Here is an 18900-nt window from a genome sequence, read left to right on the forward strand (position 1 = left end):
GAAAACTCTACGGGAGTTGGGGCCCTTTAGAGTAGGGATCAGAAGATCATAAGGTGATTAGAACCAGCAAAAGGATACTCCAGTGTTGTCACTGGAGGCGACCGCCTGGGTCCATGGAAGGGGTGGACAGAGGGGCTGCGGCGCCAAAGAGCCGATGTGATCACAGACACACCCGCCTCGTGCCCCCGGGCCAGCAGGAAAGAGACTGCAGATGGCGCGGGGTCAGGTTCCCCCGGGGGACAAGCCCGAATAGAGCAGGCAGATGGACTACACCAGACCGCTGCCTGGCTCCCCAGGAGGCGGGAAATGCTCCTGACGGAACGACGCTGGGGGTGAGGCTTTGCACAGTGATGGTGGGTGAAAGTGCTGGAATACGGGAGAGGACTGGAAAGAAGACCCGGCAGATCCGGAGCACCGGGCCACGCTTCTTCACACCAGGGAGCGTGCTCCATGGTGCGCGGAGGCCAGCAGTGAGCAGGGGACACCGCATCCATGGACACGTCCGGCTGCATTTCATCCTCAGAGCGCTGGTTTGGTGGGGACTGGAACGGGTCATTGCGACGCGTGTGTGAAGGGCACGGAGGGCTGGCACACTTGCCTCCTGAGCGTGTGGTGGGGCTGGGGGAGGCCCGTGGGCTCTGCCCCTGGGCCCCCACCCTGTGGGGGAGAGAAGGACGAGAGGGCGCTGCTGGACGGGCACTGCTGCCAGGGCTCTGGGCCAGCACAAGGGGCTGAAACCAACACCCCTTCGGAAAGGGGAAGTGAGCGAGGGATGAGGAGAAAGGTGACGCCTGAGGGCAGAGGACGCAGGAGCGGGGTCTGCAGGAGCGGGTCCAGACGGCCCCCAGCCAGGAAACACGGGAACCCCCGTGACTCTGAGAGCGTGAATTTCTTAAACAGGGCCAACCTAAAGGGAAAAGTGAACCAATGAGCCGGTAACGGAGAAGGTATCTGTCCACCGATAAGGATCAACATCTTCCTGTCAGCATCAGGGGCGAACTCAGGCCACACGTGTACCCGAAGCTGAACTCGTTGCAGGGCAGCACTGCAGCTGGCTGTCTGGATTCTGGGTTCTTGAGGCCACACTGAGGACAAGCGGATGTGATAACCATGCTAAGCACACTGGCTTAGACTGACTAGCCCTCTCCCAGGAGTTAGGGCTTCCCTTGCAGCTCTATTGGTAAAGAATCCGCCTGCAATGCAGGAGACCCAGATTCGATCCCTGGGTCAGGAAGATCCCCTGGAGAAGGAAATGGCAACCCACTCCAGTATTCTTGCCTGGAAAATGTATGGACAGAGGAGCCTGGTGGGCTGCGGCCCAGGGGGTCGCACAGAGTCAGGCACGACTGAGCGATTAACACTTACTTACTTACAGGAGTTGGGAATGGATGGTCTTCCCCAAGTCCCGTGGACTCAGTAGGAAAGGATGGGCATGTGGACAAGCTGGTACCCAGGGCCCTGTCATCAGAAAAATTAGTGAGGTGAAGAGCGGAGAACAGGCCAACATACAGGGTGGGGGAACACACTCATAATGCAGGTAAGTTACGGAAGAATACCTAAACTTTGAATACAGAATTCGAATCAATGAAAGAAATAAAGTGAGTTCAGTTAACAGCAAGTGAAAGACCTAAGTCTTTTCCTGGAGTTATGAGGCAAGTGGGGAGGGATGAATTGGGGGAGTGGGATGGACGCGCACACACCACTCTGTATGAAATAGAGAGCTCATAAGGGCCTCCTGTGCAGCACGGAGGACCCTACTCCCTCCTCTGTAACGGCCTGTATAGGAAGGGAGTCTGAAAAAGAGTGTGTGTCCATGCGCAACTGATTCACCTTGCTGTACGCCTGAAACTAACCCGGCATCCTAAAACAATTACAGTACAATCAAATTAAAAAGCAAACAAGTAAAAGAAAGTATTTGCTTCTTAAGAGAGCGAGCCAACTGGGCACTAAGCATTTGAACAGGGGCCCAATTTTCTCAGCAGCTAGGGAAGTGCATGTTGAAAATAGAAGACCATATGCAAATGGACAAGAACATATGAAAACGTGAGCTCCACCCTCAGACCTCACTAGTTGGCTTTTATTGTGTGGACACAGCACAGTTTGCTTGTCTATGTACGCACTGAAGGGCATCGGGGCCGTTTCCAGGCTTTAATCACCTTGGAAAGAGCTGCCAACACATTCCCACACAGGTCTGTGTGTGAGGGCACACTTAGCTTTGTAACGAACTGCTGCGCTGTTTTCCGGGGGACGGCACCAACAGCGCCGCAGCTGCGCCATCAGGGGCCCCGCCTCCCTGCACCCTGGCCAGCTGTGAGTGTCGCCACTGTGTTTTTATTTCAGCCGTTCTGACAGGACGCGGGATCTCATCACGGTCTTGCTTGCACTCCCCCATGGCTAATGGTGGCGCACGTCTTTTCGTGTGCTTTTTGCCATTCCTTGTCCTCTCTGACGATGTGTCTTTATCCTCCTTGACGACATGCCTGTCTGCCCATTTTGTAACCCTTCATCCATTCCAGTGACTTTCCCTAGAGTAGGAAAGTCACTGGCAAGTTGGGGTGTTTGTTACAAGAATGGCAGCCTCCCCTCTGCACTCTCTCGCCATGTCCAAGCTCAGATTCTCGACAAGGACAGCCCCTGACAACCTGGCCGAGCACAGGCCTCTCAGTCCCAAGGCTGTGGTTTTCCAGTGGTCAAGTTTGGATGCGAGAGTTGGACTATCAAGAAAACTGAGCACCGAAGAATTGATGCTTTTGAACTGTGGTGTTGGAGAAGACTCTTGAGAGTCCCTTGGACTGCAAGGAGATCCAACCAGTCCATCCTAAAGGAGATCAGTCCTGGGTGTTCATTGGAAGGACTGATGCTGAAACTCTATACTTTGGCCACCAAATGAGAAGAACTGACCGCTTGGAAAATACCCTGATGCTGAGAAGATTGAAGGTGGGAGGAGAAGGGGACGACAGAGGATGAGATGGTTGGATGGCATCTCTGACTCAATGGACATGAGTGTGAGTGAACTCCGGCAGTTGGTGATGGACAGCGAGGCCTGGCGTGCCACAGTCCATGGGGTCGCACAGGGTTGGACACGACTGAGCGACTGACCTGAACGGATAGAATGGTGTGTGTGTTGAGTATGGATGTGGGGGAAAGGTTCTCGTCTTGTGACAGAAACTCAAATTTCCCTGCCCCTCTGTGAATAGTAACGTCCAAGAACCCTGGGATAGCGCAGGACCCCCACTGCGCCCACCCCTGGAGCAGGTCGTGGCCATTGTCCCCGGAGCGCCCTTTGGCCCCGAGCAGGCGTTAACGCCTTCACAGTCGTGACGGGAAGCGGCTGCGGGGGTCGGGGTGAAGACAGCACTCTGTGGTGGGAGACGGAGCGGACAGGGGACGAAGCTCAGTCCAGGGCCTGGGCACCTGGACGGGGCGAGGGCGGGTCAGCACCGAAGCCCAGCAGGGCTGCGTCCTCAGCAGATGCCCCGTGCCGTCAGCCCAGCAGGGCCTGGAGGCACAGGCTGGGAGATTCTGCACTAATTGGTGGCGTGGGGGCAGTCTCCGTGGTGGGGTAATTGGACCCTGGAGCCCCGTGTCTTGGGGTGATGGGGAGGAAGTCAACAGCCTTCTTCCTGGTGCCTCCTTTAAACCAGCAGAGTCCCAGAGCTAGCCAGCTGCATCTGAGGATGGGCCAGGCCACATGGGCGCTGTCTGCTCGGGGGTCAGTGGGCAGAGGGGGCGACAGCAGCCTGTGCTGGGCTCGGGGAAGCCAGCGGCACCTGGGGCTCTCAGGTAAGTTCCTGGGGGTCCTTCCTCTCAGTCGAGGGGTCAGTCTGGCTGCCTCTGGACCCGGTCCCTTAGGAATGTGTGGAGCGGGGCCAGGACTGAGAGGCCCCTCCCCACCCGCAGAGCCCCCTCCCTGATCTCAGGAGTGGGGGCTTCTCCCTCCCATGCTCCCCCCACCACCACCCAGCCACATCTCCAGCATCCTCCCCTCTGAGCTCTGAAGGGATCCATGGAGGGTCCCAGGCTCTCCTCCTACCGTCCACTCTAGAAATGTGGGGGCAGCTTGGCTGGAGCCTGCTGCCCCTGCCGGCGCCCCAGGCCCCTCGAGGCTGCTCTCTGCCTCCCCTGCCCTCCTTTTGTTCCCTCCTGCCCTCACAGGGAGGGGCAGGGAGGGACGCTGTCAGATGGGGCCGCGTTCTGCGTCTGCTCTGTTTTCTGCGGTCAGAGCAGGTGTCGGTGGCAGACTTCCGCTTTGCCCACAGCCCCCATCAGGGGAGACCTGAGTCTCAGTGGAAGGGACCCCTGATTTCGGGGGAGGGCTGCCCTGGCACCCTCTGCTCCTGCCCCTCGGCCTCCATGGGGTGACTCCCCTCCTGTCCCAGTGACGGGGCCCCCGGCCGCTGCGCTGTCTCACTGCTCCAGCGGGCTTGTCTCCTAGCTGCCCTGCTAGGGTCCTCCCCACACAGCTGCCCGGCCAGTCCTCACCGCATCAGGACTGTGCCCGGTGCTACCCCTCGCTGGCGCCCTCTCCCACGCCCAGCACCGCCAGCCCCACCGCCTTGACCTGCCCTACGTCTCCTCATCACCTGGGAACGTCCTCAGCAACTGATCTGCAAGTTACAAGCATGGGTCACTTTCTTTCTGCTTCTCCGCCTTACATTTTGAACCTTACATAAAGTTCTTACATCTAGAAGTTGCATTTCATGAAGGCGCAAGTTGTAGACCATTTTCGCTCCTGACTGAACCCAAGGGCCTTGCAATCCTAACTTCCCAGTAGTGGCACTCAGTGTCAGATGACCCCCCCGCCTGCCCCCCACCCCCCGCGTGAGGTCTGGACATCGGGGCCCCTCAGATCCAGCACAGCCCAAACCCAGCTGTTCCTCCTCCTACCTCTCACAAGCGTGCTTTCTCCCCTCTGCACCCAGATCCTGAAGTCTCCCCTTCAGGGCGTCTTGGAGCAGCACTGGGGGCCCAGACAGCCCTCTGGACGAGGATATCTGAGGCCTGGCGGATGCCCGAGTTCTGGCTGTGGCAGGGCAGCGGGAGCACCTGAGGTCGGCAGGGTGCTCTCTGGGACTGAAAGTGGCTCCTTGGGCAGCACTCTGTTGTAGGAGGGGGTGGGGGTGAGGGGTGAGCAGGCGGGTCTGTCGGGAGAGCAGAGTTTGTGCCAAGAACGTTCCATGGACATGGCTGGAATATCTGTGTGCCGTTCTCCACCCTGTGGAGGGTGGACCAGTCGGAGTCAGGAAGGCGAGTGCGGATCAGTTAGAGTTCAGGGACCATCATTCCAGCGTGATAATGGAGCCTGAACGTGGAGTAGCTGGACAGAAGCCCAGGAGAGTGGAGGCAAGGGAGCTGATTCTAGAGATGCCGAGGGTGCGGGAGGACCAGCCCTGGCTGAGCCACGCCAGGGGGGACTGAAGCTTGGCGTCTGCGGGGGCAGCTGGGTGCACGGTGGTGCCGCTGTCTAAAGATGAGCACAAGGAGGAGGGTGTGGACTGCAGGGCCAGCGGAGGCCTCTCGCCTTTGGCTGGACACATGGGCGGGATCGGTAGAGAGACGGGGGTGTGGGCATCACTAGGTGGAGACTTGGGAGTGGGTAGCCTTGCTGAGTGTGGACGGTGAGAGCAGACGGCTGGGGCCCAGGCAGCACATGTGGAGGAGAGGCGGGTGGAGAAAGAACTGGATCGTGGCCGGGAAATTAGGACGGGCTGGTCACAGGGACCTGTGGGACCGCCGGTGTGGGGACAGAAGTCAGGCGCCTGTGGGCATGGGGGCTAAGACCGTGGCACAGGTGAGCAGTTGCAGATGAGACAGACGGTGGTACAGCAGGGATGCCGAGTCAGGGAGATGTCTCACTGCTCAGCAGAGCCCACGGCAAAGCAGAGAAGAAGCAGGAGGAGATGGAACGGGGCTCACGCAGTGCAGTGGGGGTGGCTCAGCTCTGCAGGAGCCCTGTGCACTTGGCTGGAGCCAGGTAACAGAGGGGCCGTGGGTGCTAACAACTCGAGGGCAGCCTGGGGAGCAGGAGTGGTTCTCACACTGTCCTAGGGTCCAGGCTGTCTGACGGTCCAGCCTGCGTGGGTGTGTGGGAACTCCGACCATGCTGCCCCCCTCCCCAGATCTTTCAATTTTTCAAGAGAAGCCAGAAATCTGTGCTTCTCTGTGCAATGTTCTGATTGTCCAAAACAACGGTCAAAGTGAGGGTGTAAAGAATTTTCTGTGATAAAGCGTGTAGGATGAGATGCGGGTGTGATAACACAGTGGTGTCTGGGAGTTGCCTCAGAGTTGCTCAGCTCCATTTAAGCTCTCTCTCTGCCCCACCACGAAATCTGACCCCCCAGGTGTTTTAAAATGTCACTCTAAATCTTTGACTTATTCGTTAACAACCAAAGTCCAGAGTGGCTTCTGCCTCCACATGTGGGTCACGCTCTCCACTCCGTGGTGTCCGTGGAGAAGCAGGGCAGGGCTGGTGGACCTTTGAGTACTGATGTTTTATCCATCAGAAGTCTGCTTTCTGGTGTTTCATATAAAGAAAAGACTCGTTCAGTTTTTTAACAAATATTTAGCAGATGACCTTGGAAGCATTCATTAAACAATCCTCCCTTTTCTTCCGAATTATATCCCATGAGATCGGATTTAGAATTTTCTATCTAAGAGCTAGAGATATCTAAGAGCCGACTCCTTGGAAAAGACCCTGATGCCGGGGAAGATTGAAGGTGGGGGGAGAAGGGGACGACAGAGGATGAGATGGTTGGATGGCATCATCCACTCAATGGACATGAGTTTGAGCAAACTCTGGGAGATGGTGATGGACAGGGAGGCCTGGCGCGCTGCAGTCCATGGGGTCGCAGAGTCGGACACGACTGAGCAGCTGAACAACAGCAGCATACTGTTTTCACACTGTCCCGCTGACTAAGTGGCAGCACTCATCATTTTTAACATTTCTCTTATTAAACCATTACTTTCACTTTGCTGTATTTTCTCATCTCTGAAATAGCAAGTCCTCTTCACTAATCCTCTCCTTTCTTTTTCCTGAACCTTCTTTGATATTCCCATCTGTTCATACTTGAAGATGATTTTAAGGATTATTTCATTCTGTTTTAAGGAAAATAAGATTTGGTGAGATTTCAACTGTGATCAAAGCTTCCCTGCTAGCGCTAGTGGTAAAGAACCCATCTGCCATTGCAGGAGACAAGAGATGCCTGGGTTGGGAAGGTCCCCTGGAGGAGGGCATGGCACCCCACTCCAGTATTCTTGCCTGGAGAATCCCATGGACAGAGGAGCCTGGTGGGCTACAGTTCATGGGGTCATGAAGAATCGGAAACTACTGAAGTGATTTAGCACATGAATGCACAACTATAATCAGCTTAAATTCTAAAATCCACTTGGAAATATTGACGGCTTTACAATGTGTCTTCGAGGGACATTTTCATGATTACTTGCTGGTGACCCAGGGATTGAGCCTGTGTCTCTTACGTCTCCTTCACCGGCAGGTAGGTTCTTTACCACCAGTGCCACCTGGGAAGCCATATAGGAAGACTATAGCTTTAATATCGCTTTCAAATCCCTTAATCAATTATGCATGAACTTGGGCAAACTTTGGGAGATGGTGAGGAACAGAGAGGCCTGGCGTGCTACCGTCCTTGGGGTTGCAAAGAGTCAGACCCAACTGGGTGACTGCACAACACCAACAATCAATTATATTTTGGGTTTTCTAGGTTAAAGACACGTTATCTGGACATAATGACAGTCTTGTCTACTTCTTTACCCATTGTTGTGGTAGGTAGCAGAGGGTGGCATTCTCACTTCTCGGTGGTTTTAAAGGAGACCCGTCTTCCTCCTAGTCTCTGCAGAAAGTGAGCAAGTCTGGTACTGACCATGGGGATGTCACAGGCTCTTGGCTGAGGGAGAGACATTTTTTCTTACCTGAAGTCATTATTTATTGGAAGTCATTGCTAAGAGAATCTAGAGCAAATGGTACTGACATTTTTGACTTGTTTTCGCATTTTTGTTGGAGCACAGTTGCTTTATGATGTTCTGTTAGTTTCAGGGGTACAGCAAGATGATCCAGCCACAGACTCTTTTCGGTTACGGGTTATTACAAGATGCTGAGTGTAGCTCCCTTTGCTGCAGAGGAGGACTCCATTGGTTCTCCATGTTATATGTAGTAGTGTGTATGTATCCGTTATCCCAAACTCCTAAAGTGCCCCCCACGTGCCCCTTTGGTAACCATAAGCTTATTTTCTATGTTGAGTCAGAGATTACATGTATATTAATATTCAAATAATTCACTTATTTGGGGATGGAAAATGTATACAAAGTTTGGAATCATTTTTGGTCAAAGCCTTTCCGTGTCAGCGGGACCCCATCATCACCCTGATACGTCTGATCCCCCGGCAGCTGCTCGCATGCTGAGCGCGGGCACGCTAGCTTGTCTGTGGCATTCGTCCTCCTAGTGTGCTTCTGGGTGCTATCTGCTGGCTTTTTATTTGAGTTTTGTAACTACAGCAAGACCACACACACACACACACACACACACACACACAGAGTAGCTCATTGGCATACAGTTCTCCTTTTGTGGAAAGGAATTTGCCACTTTGTGAAATGAATTGGGAAATTCCCAACCCTGTGACAGTTTACAAGCCACCAGAAAGCTCTGCTCCTGAGAGAAGTGGAAGATTCATGTTGGTACAGCATCTGAGGCCATGGCTGTCTCTGAAGCATCTCTAACAGTTCTTGTGTTTAATCGTGGGGACATGGGGCCTTCTGTCCTGTCAGCTTTCTCAGAAAGTGGGGACCTTGAGACTCTAACGCTGGCCATCCCGTGAGTGCCTTTCAGTTCAGTTCAGTCGCTCAGTCGTGTCCAACTCCTTGCGACCCCATGAAGCACAGCACGCCAGGCCTCCCTGTCCATCACCAACTCCTGGAATTCACTCAGACTCATGTCCATCGAGTCGGTGATGCCATCCAGCCATCTCATTCTCCGTCGTCCCCTTCTCCTCCCGCCCCCAAACTTTCCCAGCATCAGAGTCTTTTCCAATGAGTCAACTCTTCTCATGAGGTGGCCAAAATATTGGAGTTTCAGCTTTAGCATCAGTCCTTCCAATGAACACCCAGGACTGATCTCCTTTAGGATGGACTGGTTGGACCTCCTTGGGACTCCAAGTCCTCCAAGGGACTCTCAAGAGTCTTCTCCAACACCACAGTTCAAAAGCATCAATTCGTCAGTGCTCAGCTTTCTTCACAGTCCAACTCTCACATCCATACATGACCATGGGAAAAACCATAGCCTTGACTAGATGGACCTTTGTTGGCAAAGTAATGTCTCTGCTCTTTAATACGCTATCTAGGTTGGTCATAACTTTCCTTCCAAGGAGTAAGCGTCTTTTAATTTCATGGCTGCAGTCAGCTTCCGCAGTGATTTTGGAGCCCCCAAAAATGAAGTCTGACACTGTTTCCACTGTTTCCCCATTTATTTCCCATGAAGTGATGGGACCAGATGCCATGATCATAGTTTTCTGAATGTTGAGCTTCAAGCCAACTTTTTCACTCTCCTCTTTCACTTTCATCAAGAGGTTTTTTAGTTCCTCTTCACTTTCTGCCAAAAGAGTGGTGTCATCTGCATATCTGAGGTTATTGATATTTCTCCTGGCAATCTTGATTCCAGCTTGTGCTTCTTCCAGCCCAGCATTCCTCATGATGTACTCTGCATAGAAGTTAAATAAGCAGCGTGACAATATACAGCCTTGATGTACTCCTTTTCCTATTTGGAACCAGTCTGTTGTTCCATGTCCAGTACTAACTGTTGCTTCCTGACCTGCATATAGGTTTCTCAAGAGGCAGGTCAGGTGGTCTGGTATTCCCATCTCTTTCAGAATGTTCCACAGTTTATTGTGATCCACACAGTCAAAGGCTTTGGCATAGTCAATGAAGAAGAAATAGATGTTTTTCTGGAACTCTCTTGCTTTTTCGATGATCCAGCAGATGTTGGCAATTTGATCTCTGGTTCCTCTGCCTTTTCTAAAACCTGCTTGAACATCTGGAAGTTCACGGTTCACATATTGCTGAAGCCTGGCTTGGAGAATTTTGAGCATGACTTCACTAGCGTGTGAGATGAGTGCAGTTGTGCGGTAGTTTGAGCATTCTTTGGCATTGCCTTTCTTTGGGATTGGAATGAAGACTGACCTCTTCCAGTCCTGTGGCCACTGCTGAGTTTTCCGGGCATATTGAGTGCAGCACTTTCACAGCATCATCTTTCAAGATTTGAAATAGCTCAACTGGAATTCCATCACCTCCACTGGCTTTGTTCATAGTGATGCTTTCTAAGGCCCACTTGACTTCACATTCCAAGATGTCTGGCTCTTGGTGAGTGATCACACCTTCGTGACTATCTTGGTCATGAAGATCTTTTTTGTACAGTTCTTCTGTGTGTTCTTGCCACCTCTTCTTAATATCTTCTGCTTCTGTTAGGTCCCTACCATTTCTGTCCTTTATCGAGCCCATCTTTGCATGAAATGTTCCCTTGGAATCTCTAATTTTCTTGAAGAGATCTCTAGTCTTTCCTATTCTGTTGTTTTCCTCTATTTCTTTGCATTGATCGCTGAGGAAGGCTTTCTTATCTCTCCTTGCTATTCTTTGGAACTCTGCATTCAGATGCTTATATCTTTCCTTTTCTCCTTTGCTTTTTGCCTCTCTTCTTTTCACAGCTATTTGTAAGGCCTCCTCAGACAGCCATTTTGCTTTTTTGCATTTCTTTTCCATGGGGATGGTCTTGGTCCCTGTCTCCTGTACAATGTCACGAACCTCCATCCAGAGTTCATCAGGCACTCTATCTATCAGATCTAGTCCCTTAAATCTATTTCTCACTTCCACTGTGTAATCATAAGGGATTTGATTTAGGTCATATCTGAATGGTCTAGTGGTTTTCCCTATTTTCTTCAATTTAAGTCTGAATTTGGCAATAAGGAGTTCATGATCTGAGCCACAGTCAGCTCCTGGTCTTGTTTTTGCTAACTGTATAGAGCTTCTCCATCTTTGGCTGCAAAGAATATAATCAATCTGATTTCGGTGTTGACCATCTGGTGATGTCCACGTGTAGAGTCTTCTCTTGTGTTGTTGGAAGAGGGTGTTTGCTATGACCAGTGCGTTCTCTTGGCATTCTCTTGGCAAAACTCTATTAGCCTTTGCCCTGCTTCATTCCGTGCTCCAAGGCCAAATTTGCCTGTTACTCCAGGTGTTTCTTGACTTCCTACTTTTGCATTCCAGTCCCCTGGAATTGAAAAGGACATAGGAATTGTCTAAGCTCTTGGTGTGTAATTTTCATCTGTGAAGTTAAGTTATAAGAAAACCACACCATACACCAAAATAAACTCAAAATGGATTAGAGAGCTAAATGTAAGACCAGATACTATAAAACTCCTAGAGGAGAACGTAGGCAAAACACTCTCTGACATAAATCACAGCAGGATCCTCCAAGACCCACCTCCCAGAATATTGGAAATAAAAGCAAAAATAAACAAATGGGACCTAATTAAAATCAAAAGCTTCTGCACAGCAAAGGAAACTCTGCTGCTGCTGCTAAGTCACTTCAGTCGTGTCCGACTCTGTGTGACCCCATAGACGGAAGCCCACCAGGCTCCCCCGTCCCTGGGATTCTCCAGGCAAGAACACTGGAGTGGGTTGCCATTTCCTTCTCCAATGTGTGAAAGTGAAAAGTGAAAGTGAAGTCGCTCAGTCGTGTCCGACCCTTAGCGACCCCACGGACTGCAGCCTACCAGGCTCCTCCATCCATGGGATTTTCTAAGCAAGAAAGGTGAAAAGCAAGGTGAAAAGACAGCCTTCAGAATGGGAGAAAATAATAGCAAATGAAGCAACTGATAAAGGATTAATCTCCAAAATATACAAGCAGCTCCTGCAGCTCAATTCCAGAAAACTAAGTGACCCAATCAAAAAATGGGCCAAAGAACTAAACAGACATTTCTCCAAAGAAGACATAAAGATGGCTAACAAACACATGAAAAAATGCTCAACATCCCTCATAATCAGAGAAATGCAAATCAAAACCACAATGAGATACCATTTCACACCAGTCAGAATGGCTGCTATCCAAAAGTCTACAAGCAATAAATGCTGGAGAGGGTGTGGAGAGAAGGGAACCCTCTTACACTGTTGGTGGGAATGCAAACTAGTACAGCCACTATGGAGAACAGTGTGGAGATTCCTCAAAAAACTGGAAATAGAACTGCCATATGATCCAGCAATCGCACTCCTGGGCATACACACCGAGGAAACCAGAATTGAAAGAGACACATGTACTCCAATGTTCATTGCAGCACTGTTTATAATAGCCAGGACATGGAAGCAACCTAGATGTCCATCTGCAGACGAATGGATAAGAAAGCTTTGGTACATATACACAATGGAGTATTTCTCAGCCATCAAAAAGAATGCATTTGAATCAGTTTTAATGAGGTGGATGAAATTGGAGCCAATTATACAGAGTGAAGTAAGCCAGAAAGAAGAACATCAATACCGTATATTAACGTATATATATGGAATTTAGAAAGATGGTAACCTGAACCCTGTACACGAGACTGGAAAAGAGACATAGGCATATAGAACAGTCTTTGGGACTCTGTGGGAGAGGGTGAAGGTGGGATGATTGGGGAGAACGGCATTGTAGCATGTATATTATCATATGTGAAATGAATCACCAGTCCAGGTTTGACGCATGATACAGGATGCTTGGGGCTGGTGCACGGGGATGACATGGAGGGAGGATGTGGGGAGAGGGAGGTGGGAGGGGGCTTCAAGAAAGGGAACACATGTACACCTGGGGCGGATTCGTGTCAATGTGTGGCAAAACCAACCAATATATTAATGTAAGGTAATTTGCCTCCAATAAAATAAATTAAAAATAAAAATAAAATAAATTAAATTCATTAAAAAAAAAAAGAAGAAGAAAGAAAACCATGGCGTAGACCTCTGCCTCTTCTGGTGACACTATTTATTTGTGACTTTCTCTTTTATAGCCTGTTAGAATAGTGTCAGAGGCAACCCGAAGCTCTAACAGTCCATCCTAATGATTCCGAATCTCTAGCCCGCACCCAAATGGGCTGTTTCTCTTGTTGACGCCCTGTGGGAAGAGTCGTGGCCTCAGCGTCTGAGGACCCATGTGTCTTGGTGAGTCCCTGAACTTTTCACTGTTAGCCTCAGATTTTCACCTGAAAAATGTGAGCCTTGTTTCCCCATGGCCATGGTGAGGGTTACAAGAGGGAACGTATGTGAGTTACATCTGACATGTGATAAGGGCTAGGGTTGGGAAGATCCCCTGGAGAAGGAAATGGCAACCCAGTCCAGTATCCTGGCCTGGAGGATCCCATGGACAGAGGAGCCTGGCGGGCTACAGAGGAGCCTGGCTCTGGGGGCCCCACCTGCAGGGTGGAGAAAGCGTGTGGGGCAGCCCCTGGACTGTTCTGCAGACACTGCATGTAGAGCTCTGTCTTCATGGCCCTGTCACGCACACCCATCACCCTGGTCATGGGCTCACTGGGCAGGTGGCTTCTCCCTCGGTGATGACAGGCCCCTCAAGAACATTCTGGACTCTCCCAATCAGCTGCCCCAGCCCCTCTGCCTCTGGTTCCTCTCCTCCAGAACCCCGTTGACACCTCCCCTTGCAGGAACTTCCCTCGGGAGTTTCTGACGCTGTGGGCCTTTATCTTTTCACACTTTACCAGATCTCAAGGGGGCCCTGAGGCGACAACTGTCTCCTGTTGACCTGGGAGACTCCTCCTGCTCTTCAGACCCCCAGCTCTGTGGAGAGATGCCATGGGTCTGGGGTCTGGCTGACCAGAGAGACCCGTAAACCCTACCAGCCCCTGGTATCCTTTTCCAAAATCATGTCTGAAACCGGCTGAAGAACCGAGTGTGTTCCAATGCAGCCGAGGACAGTGGACATCCCTTATGGTCATTAGGCTCCTTGGGGGAAGTCCAGGCTATAAAAGCAGTCACACGATTGGAAGGTCACCAGGAGGAGGAAAAGGGCAGGGTATTCCAGAGCTCCACCTGCTCTAGGGTGTCCAGTCCCCAGGAGACCTAGACCCCCACATTGAGTGCTTCAGGCTTAACTTAGAGACAGTTTCTGTTCCCCTGCTGTCTGAGGAGACAGGCACCACCTCCTTGGGTCAAAACCCACCCCCAGGCTGACCTCTGCTTTCTCTCCCAGCCGCCCTTGGTCGTCATCTGGCAAGAAGGTTGCTTGTGGCCCTGGGTGCCCCGCGCAGGAGGATGAGGGGGGAGAACATGACCCAGGTCAGCGCCTTCATCCTGGTGGGCTTCCCCACGGCCCCCCGGCTGCAGTACCTGCTCTTCCTCCTCTTCCTGCTCACCTACTTCTTCGTGCTGGTGGAGAACCTGGCCATCATCCTCACCGTCTGGGGCAGCGCCTCCCTCCACAGGCCCATGTACTACTTTCTGGGCACCATGTCTTCCCTGGAGATCTGGTACGTGTCTGACATCATCCCCAAGATGCTGGACGGCTTCCTCCTGCAGAGGAGGCGCATCTCCTTCGTGGGCTGCATGACCCAGCTCTACTTCTTCAGCTCCCTGGTGTGCACCGAGTGTGTGCTCCTGGCCTCCATGGCCTATGACCGCTACGTGGCCATCTGCCACCCCCTGCGCTACCAAGCCATCATGACCACGGGGCTGTGTGTCCAGCTGGTGGCCTTCTCCTTCATGAGCGGCTTCACCATCTCCATGATCAAGGTCTACTTTATCTCCAGCGCCACGTTCTGTGGATCCAACATCCTGGACCACTTCTTCTGTGACATCTCCCCCATCCTCAAACTGGCCTGCACGGACTTCTCGACCGCAGAGCTGGTTGACTTCGTCCTGGCCTTCCTCATCCTGGTGTTCCCACTCGTGGCCACGGTGCTGTCCTATGGGCACATCACCCTGGCCGTCCTGCGCATCCCCTCGGCCACGGGCTGCTGGAGAGCCTTCTCCACCTGTGCCTCGCACCTCACCGTGGTCACCATCTTCTACACAGCCTTGCTTTTCATGTATGTCCGGCCCCAGGCCATTGATACACGGAGCTCCAACAAGCTCATCTCTGTTTTGTACACTGTCCTCACCCCAATCATCAACCCCTTGATCTACTGTCTGAGGAACAAAGAGTTCAAGGGCGCCTTGAAAATGGCTCTGGGCTTTGGTCGAGCTCCGCTGTAGCAGGCATGTCCTTGGCTTTCATTCTGTTCATCCGAAACAAAGTCTGAAAATGCAGCTCTTCTCTTTGAGGCCGTTTTATCTGTAATAATAGAAATGCATTGCGTCATTGCAGTGCTTCGTTTACTTTGAAATTTACTTCCACGTCTGTTTTTCTCCTTCACCTCACAATTGTTCGTACCATAGGTGTGGGGGTGGTAATGTCAAGAATTTCCTCATTTTATGGCTAGGCAAAGCGAGACTTCCTCATCTTTAAAATTGCCCTGCACCTTTCAGGAAACTGCAAAATATATCAGGTCACCTGAGGTTTTCACGTCCTAAAGGAAGTGCAGTGTTTCAGGGAATGGAGCTCTTGAACTAGGCAGTGAACTGAGCACCAGTGTCCACAGAGCAACGTGAGTCTGGGAGTCATCAGGGCCCGTAGACTTTGGTTTCAGTGCTTAAGTCCTGTTCCTCTCAGGTCCCGGCTAGACTCCGCCCCTCTTTCTTCTGTATATGAGCCCCCACCCCTTATGCATCACTGCTGAAAGAATGAGTTTTCTTACTGCATGAGGTGATCCCGGTTGACCTGTAACACAGGCAGGTGCCCAGGACCCTGGAGAGCCATGTGCAGAGACCCTGGCAGCCCTGCATGGTGCCTGGTGGGCAACCCACCAATATTTATCAAAGGAATTCTCCAAGGTACAAACGAGAGGCTCTAGTCCTCTGCAGGGAGGAACCAGGAGCCCTAACACCCCAGCCTCATGCTCCAGGGAGCCCGCCAGGAGTCCTGAAGAGGAGCTGGCAACTTAGAAGAGCATCCTTCAGGGGTGAGGTCACGAAGTCACCACCTGAGGACCCCAGGGTCAGAATCACAGGTGTGGGCCCAAGAGTGTTCACGGCTCTCACAACATCAGACAGCTTTCCACACAGCTCTGATTGGCTGCAGAGTTCATACCCTGGTCAGTCAGGCAGTTGGGATCAATAAGAGATAATCTGAGGAGCACCCACACGACCAGGGCCAGGTGTGGAAAGGGGGACAGCCGTAGAGACCACGGACACCCTCAGGGCTTTTCAACTGCTCCGTATGGACCACCTCTCTCTGTGGAGGCCCCAGAGATCTGGCTTCCTCCTTGCCTCTGTGTCCTGGGGTCTCTGCCCCTTAACCTTTCTGGGTCCTGCACCCATAGAGACACGCACAGGCCCTTTGTCATTTACTGTCTCATTAGGAATCAAGGAACAAGTCATCAGATTCACACCAGCACGGGGGGAACGCCACGTGAGTGGCTTTCAAAGCCGGAGCCTGGTGCTGCCTGGACCCCCGGCCCATCTCTGTTCTGCATTTGTCCCTTCAGGCACGTGCATTTGCTACCATTTGGTTCCCTTTCTGGTCATCCCTCTGTGCCAGGTCCAAGGTCCATGGCAGAGAAACAAGGTGGGGGAGACTCAGCTAGCCATGGCGGCCCTCAGGGTCCAGCAAGGGAGACAGGGCCTGAGTGGACCACGAAACGCCGGTCAGGTGTGGGGCGTGCAGTGTGCTGTCGGAGCCTGAGCAAGGAGCAGACCCAGTGGGACCACCTAGTGCAGGTGGGAGGTTGAAGGGCAGGGGCTCCAGGGATCCCACATCAGCTTCCCAAGGGCAGGAAGTGTGTGTCCTGGGGACACTGAGCTGCGGGCACCTGATGCCAGTGGAGGGAGACCCCGGGGGCAGGAGGAGGGAGGCCCTAGGGCAGAGGTCAGTTACTGCCCGGATCCCCCTCTGCCGTGTGAAGAACCTCATCTGTGTCTGGTCCACCCTTGGCCTGCTCGGTCAGACCCCATGGCCCCACATGATTTAGCGGAAGGGGCAGGGCACCTCCTGGATCCCCCCTCGTCCTCCTGCTCCACCAGCCAAAGCACCGCTCCGGCTTGGCTGAGGCGACTGCAGGGTACTCACAGGGGCCTGAGAGCCTGTCTCCCTCCTAGGCGGCTGAGACAGAAGCCGTTTCCATCTCCTGGGAACCTCTCAGTCCATGGTCAGGGAGTCCGGAACCGACGAGGCTGGAGAGGTGGAAAGGAACCTAGTCTGGGGCCTCTGGGAGGAGCTGGGAACTCCCACCCCTGATGTGGGAATTTCAGAATCATTTTGTGTTGTGTTAAGCCTCCTAGTTTGTGGTGCTTTGTTTCTGCAGATCCGGGGCACTAATCCCGTGGGGAGGAAAGCAAGATGGTCCTGGGGAAGGAGGGAAGGGAGAAAGTGCTTCGGGAAGGACAGTCCAGAGGCAGCAGAAGTCCAGAGCCCAAGGCAGGAGGAGGGGCAGGGCCATAAGAAGAGCCTGAGGTGGGGGGGGAGGGAGGGGCCAGGACAGTGGAGTTAGAGCAGAGAGAGAGGGAGGGTCTGGGTGAGGCCAGAGAGGAGATGCAGGCTCCCGGCGGTGGCCCAGCCTCCCTGCCAAGCCCTGTCTTCAGGAATGGACGCTGAGGAGGTTCTGCGCTGGGGTCCAGGGCCTGATCCTGTCCCATTGGTCCTGTGACTCTGTGTGGTCAACACAGGCTGTCCCAAGCCGCTGGCTTTGGCCTGTACCCCTCCTCACAGCAGCCTGCTGTCCCTCCCTGCCACCCTCCTGTGCATGGAGGTGTGGGACCGAGGCCCAACTCAGGGACAGCGGCTCCTGAAGCTGACCCAGGACGCGGCCACTGAGCTGCGTGGAGTGAAACGGGGGTCACAATGTGGATGCACAGACCTGCCCTCAGCCGGCCCCAGAGGCACGAGGACCCACTAATTGGCCATGTGGGCAGTGTTGCCTACCTGGCAGGGTAATTGGACCCTGGAGTCCTCGTGCTCCAGCTGAAAAAGCCAAGACTACGGCGCCTTTGAGCCGCCCAGGCAATGCTCCTCTCCAGAGCGAGTCCCACTCACACTGGTCCTGTGGCTGGCCTGCGAGTTGCTGGACACCAGAAGCCACTCTCACAGTGAGGACTGGCGGACCCCAGGTGGGATCCAGCACCTTCCATGCTGGTGTCTGTTATTTTACTGTGATTCGAGAGAGTGGTGTGTACACTGCATCCTGGCTGAGTGATTCTGTGTGCATGTGTGTGCGTGTGTGTGTGAGAGAGAAGACATGCCTGGGCATGCATGCCCGCCCCCTGCAGCCGATTTGGGGCAGGGACTGTGCAGGACTCCCCTTTCCAGTCCCATCACCAAGACTCAAGGGTGCTCCAGAAATGGCCCTCACACCTGTAGACCCGTGCTGACGACACACCTGTGGGCCCTGTGCTGAGCCCGTTTCTGACATCACCCCCAGCCTCAACGACAGCCTTACATGGACCGGGCAGACCAAGGACACCTGTCCCCATGCTGGCTCAGGTGCCATCCAGGTGGTCTCCAAGGCGTGGGGCAAGCAGCTGCAGGCTGCCAGTGCCGGTGGAGTCAGGGAGGCCCTGCTCTAAGACCCCCCAAGTCCTAAACCCACCTTCCTGGGAAGGGAGTCTTCCTTCGCCCCTCTTGGGTTTTCCAGAAGGACCCAAAAGAGTTTGCATTTACTGGCCTGGTGAAAGCCTTCTCTCTGCAGCTGCTGGAGAACTTGTTTTGCAGCAGAGAACCCCAGGCTCCCTACTGCTCTTGGACTCCAAGCAGGGGACAGGCATGGGTAGGGGACAATACGTGAACAATGCAGGCTTTGTGAAAACCATATGGGACCCTGAAATGGAAGAGGGCCA

The 18900-nt window shown here is 53.0% G+C and overlaps 1 protein-coding gene across 1 annotated transcript; it reads left to right on the forward strand.

The window, feature by feature from the left end:
* The first annotated feature begins 14286 nt into the window (after positions 1-14286).
* Positions 14287-15225, forward strand: LOC129541311 (olfactory receptor 6B2). The gene has a single exon (XM_055403138.2). The coding sequence runs from the start codon at positions 14287-14289 to the stop codon at positions 15223-15225; it is 939 nt and encodes a 312-aa protein (XP_055259113.2).
* Positions 15226-18900: the final 3675 nt, after the last annotated feature.

The sequence above is a fragment of the Moschus berezovskii genome, chromosome 4 (assembly GCF_049115385.1).
Source record: "Moschus berezovskii isolate FMDL1 chromosome 4, NW_MosBer_1.0, whole genome shotgun sequence".
Classification (NCBI taxonomy): domain Eukaryota; kingdom Metazoa; phylum Chordata; class Mammalia; order Artiodactyla; family Moschidae; genus Moschus; species Moschus berezovskii.